The sequence below is a fragment of the Fukomys damarensis genome, unplaced genomic scaffold, assembly GCF_012274545.1.
Source record: "Fukomys damarensis isolate Sample0158 unplaced genomic scaffold, DMR_v1.0_HiC HiC_scaffold_11, whole genome shotgun sequence".
NCBI lineage: Eukaryota > Metazoa > Chordata > Mammalia > Rodentia > Bathyergidae > Fukomys > Fukomys damarensis.
Genome location: NW_022900923.1, coordinates 44,217,633 through 44,220,551, shown reverse-complemented (window position 1 = coordinate 44,220,551; position 2,919 = coordinate 44,217,633). Strand labels below are relative to the sequence as shown.

Sequence of the window (2,919 nt, the reverse complement as noted above, 5' to 3'; positions counted from 1 at the left end):
TAATTGCTGACACAGGCAACGCTAAGGAGGAAAGATTTATTTAGCTCAGTCTGTAGAGGTTTCAGTCCATAGTCAGCCGGCTCCCAGGCAGGGCAGCACGGGGGAGGAGAAGGAGCTCGTGGCAGGGTGGCAGGAAGCAAGGCGAGATCAAGGAGGAGAAGGATGGATAAAACCCTTCCGGGCATGGCCAGTGACCCAGCTCTTCCCACCAGGCCTCGCCTCCCAGAGCACGGCCAGCTGGAGCCCATCAGTGGACTGACCCGTGTCACACACCCGCGATCCAGCCACGTGCAAAAGTCCCGCCTGCCAGCATGTGAGGCCTCGAGGGGACATCTGGACCTCTGTTCTTCCCGCCCTCTCTCGTTCCTCCTTCCCTCGCTTCCTCCTCTTCTCCCTCCTCCTCCCCTTGTCTTTTTGTCTCCAGTTCTGAGGATGAACTCCAGGGCCTCATGCGTGCTGGCCACGTACCGCAGAGACTCCACTCCGGACACCTCAGAGTCTAGACCTCGCTTTTCACAGACCACGTCAGCTCTACTTCTGTCCCGAGGATGTTAGCAAGAGACGGTCTTACCCGCTTGTCCCATCTCATGCTCTTACTCGTTTCAGATCAGCGCGGCCTTCTCTGACCTCCCAGTAGGACCCTGGCTCCCACCCAGCACTTTCCACCATACCTGACCCGCTTTATTTCCTCCACCGGACATAGCAGCAGCTGATGTTCTGGGCATTTGCTTACTTGTTCGTTCTAGAAGGTAAGCTCTGTGCGGACAGACTTTAGTCTGTTGGGCTCACAGAGGCATTCCCAGGACCTGGTTCATGAAGTGCTCAATAAAGATTTGTGTGAAGGGATGGACGCTGCAGAGCTCCAGGCATCAACAAGGCCCCCAGGCCAGAGGTGATGCGCGGCCAGCTTCCCACCAACTGTCCCCTCTCCAGCTCTTTCCCAGGTGGCCACAGCCCTGCCCTCCCCACTTGGGGCATCCTGTCACGTGTCACAGGCATGAGCACACTCCTGCGTTCGCTCCTACAAGGTGTCCCTTCCAGACAGAGCAGAGCGGTCGCGTCCTGTAGGGGACAGTCTGCCGCCATGCCGCACTCTGCCTTGGGAGAGCAGGGGCTAAGAGGGCCTGCTGCCCCCACCCTTCTGGGCTTGGGAGGGCTGGGGACGGACGAGCACGTCCTCGCCTCTGCTATGACTCTCCTTCCCGTTAGCCCTGAACTTTGGCTCCAGTGAGTCGGAAGAAACACCCAGCCGTCAACCTCCACCCTCGCGTGTTTTGAGTTTTATTATTTAAAAACACACACGTGTACACAAGAGACAAAAGCGAGAGTGGTGTCCGGACCCCTGTACTGTCCCTGCCGCTCCGCGCGCCCCAGGTCTCATCAGCGGAACACAACGGAGGCGTATTCCACGTGGTCTGTCGGCACCCTCCCGGGGCCATCGAAGCGGGGCATGTTGGCATAGATGGCGAAGTCGCCCTCCTTCCCGGGGGCCAGGTTGATCACGTTGCAGTACACAGGCTCGGTTTGGCAGGGGAAGTCCTGCAGAAACAGAAACCACTGACAGGCAGAGGCCCAAGCAGGGGGACTTCCCCAAACAACCGGGTGCTTGGCTGACCCTACAGGGTGGCCGGCAGAGCCCGGGGTCTTCAAACTCCTTCCCAACTGTGCCCTGGTTCACCCCGCCACCCTCTGCGTGGAGCCCATAGAGGGAACAGCACAGCAGAGATGCCAGGAGCTTCCGTGGGTCTGCCCTGGCTACTACCTTACCGGAGATTCATGGAGGAAATTGGTCCGACGTCTCAGTTGTTTCCTAAATAGCCCTAGAAAAATGGGTGAGCTCAAGGTCAAATTGCTGAGTCTGGGGCTCAACTTTGAAACGCCAAACCCATGTTCAGCGGGCCTCGGGGACAGAGTAAACTTCCGGGGAAGACACAGCGGGAATGAGCACAGGGTGTGACGTTGCTGTTATTCAGATGAGAGTATCTGCCATCGGTATTTCTTTTAGTTGATGCAATACGTGTGCAAAGAGTCACATGCGGCTTTCAGCATGAAGAACAGCTCCCGATGCTATGCACGGCGTCCTGGTGACCCTGCCGCCTGCCCAGCCCCCTCCCTCAAGGCTGCCCCACAGGAAAGACACCCCACTTCTCCCCCCAGCTGCCCCTTCCTTTTTTCCCACTTTCGGACCAGCTGCTTGACTCACTCTCGCGCCTCCATTTCTTCAAGACCACGATGGAGGCAGCCACCAGGAGCAAGCCGAGGGCCACGGCACCGACGGATCCGGAGATGGCCGTGCCTGCTTCGCTGAGGCTGAGCAGAGCGAGCGAGGGAAACGGGTCGGCCCAGCCGCCCGCCTGCTGGGTCACCACCCACCAAAGTGCCAGCGACAGCCCTCCCAGTCGGCTTCTCCCACCCGTCACCCCGAGTCCCACAGACCTCATCTCTGGCTTCGGGGTGGTGCTGCTCCCTGCGGAAAGTGAAGGAGAGGAAAAGGAAAGGCTTCGTTGGCAGCGATTCTTCCACACATGCAAATGAGCTCTGCAGGATCCCGAGAGGTAGCATTAACTTCTGTGTATGCACTGGGCACATTCATGATCGCCATCATTTCCATCTCACTGAGAGACAGCTCACAGGGCTCAGACTAGAGCTACGGAGCTGGTACGATGGGAACTCGGGCCTCCAGTTTCCAGTTGTGTTCACACGCTCTGCATCCCACTGAGCATTTCACTTCTGACCCCTACTGATTTACGCAGGGTCACCAGCTACGACAGGGTGTCCAGAAAAAGCAAGGAGAAAGATGTGGGCGTGAAGGATCTAGGATCAGGAAGCCGGCAGGATTTGTGTGTTCTGGGGAGGAAGGAGAGAAGTCTTCCCGCTGCGGGGGAATTTCTCCCGCCTCCAGGGGCGGGTCCCAGCCCC

General features: G+C 58.4%; 1 protein-coding gene across 2 annotated transcripts in view; it reads right to left on the bottom strand.

The window, feature by feature from the left end:
- Positions 1-1,321: 1,321 nt before the first annotated feature.
- The window catches only part of LOC109117688, a 15,994-nt gene continuing 14,396 nt past the window's right edge, over positions 1,322-2,919 (bottom strand). For both annotated transcript variants that reach the window (XM_019205867.2, XM_033762223.1), the window contains exons 3-6: positions 2,437-2,467; positions 2,204-2,310; positions 1,768-1,820; positions 1,322-1,539 (exon numbers count right to left, since the gene is read on the bottom strand). In XM_019205867.2, coding sequence (XP_019061412.2) covers positions 1,381-1,539; positions 1,768-1,820; positions 2,204-2,310; positions 2,437-2,467 — 350 coding nt within the window. In that variant the 3' untranslated portion in view covers positions 1,322-1,380. The remainder of the gene's footprint in view (positions 1,540-1,767; positions 1,821-2,203; positions 2,311-2,436; positions 2,468-2,919) is intronic.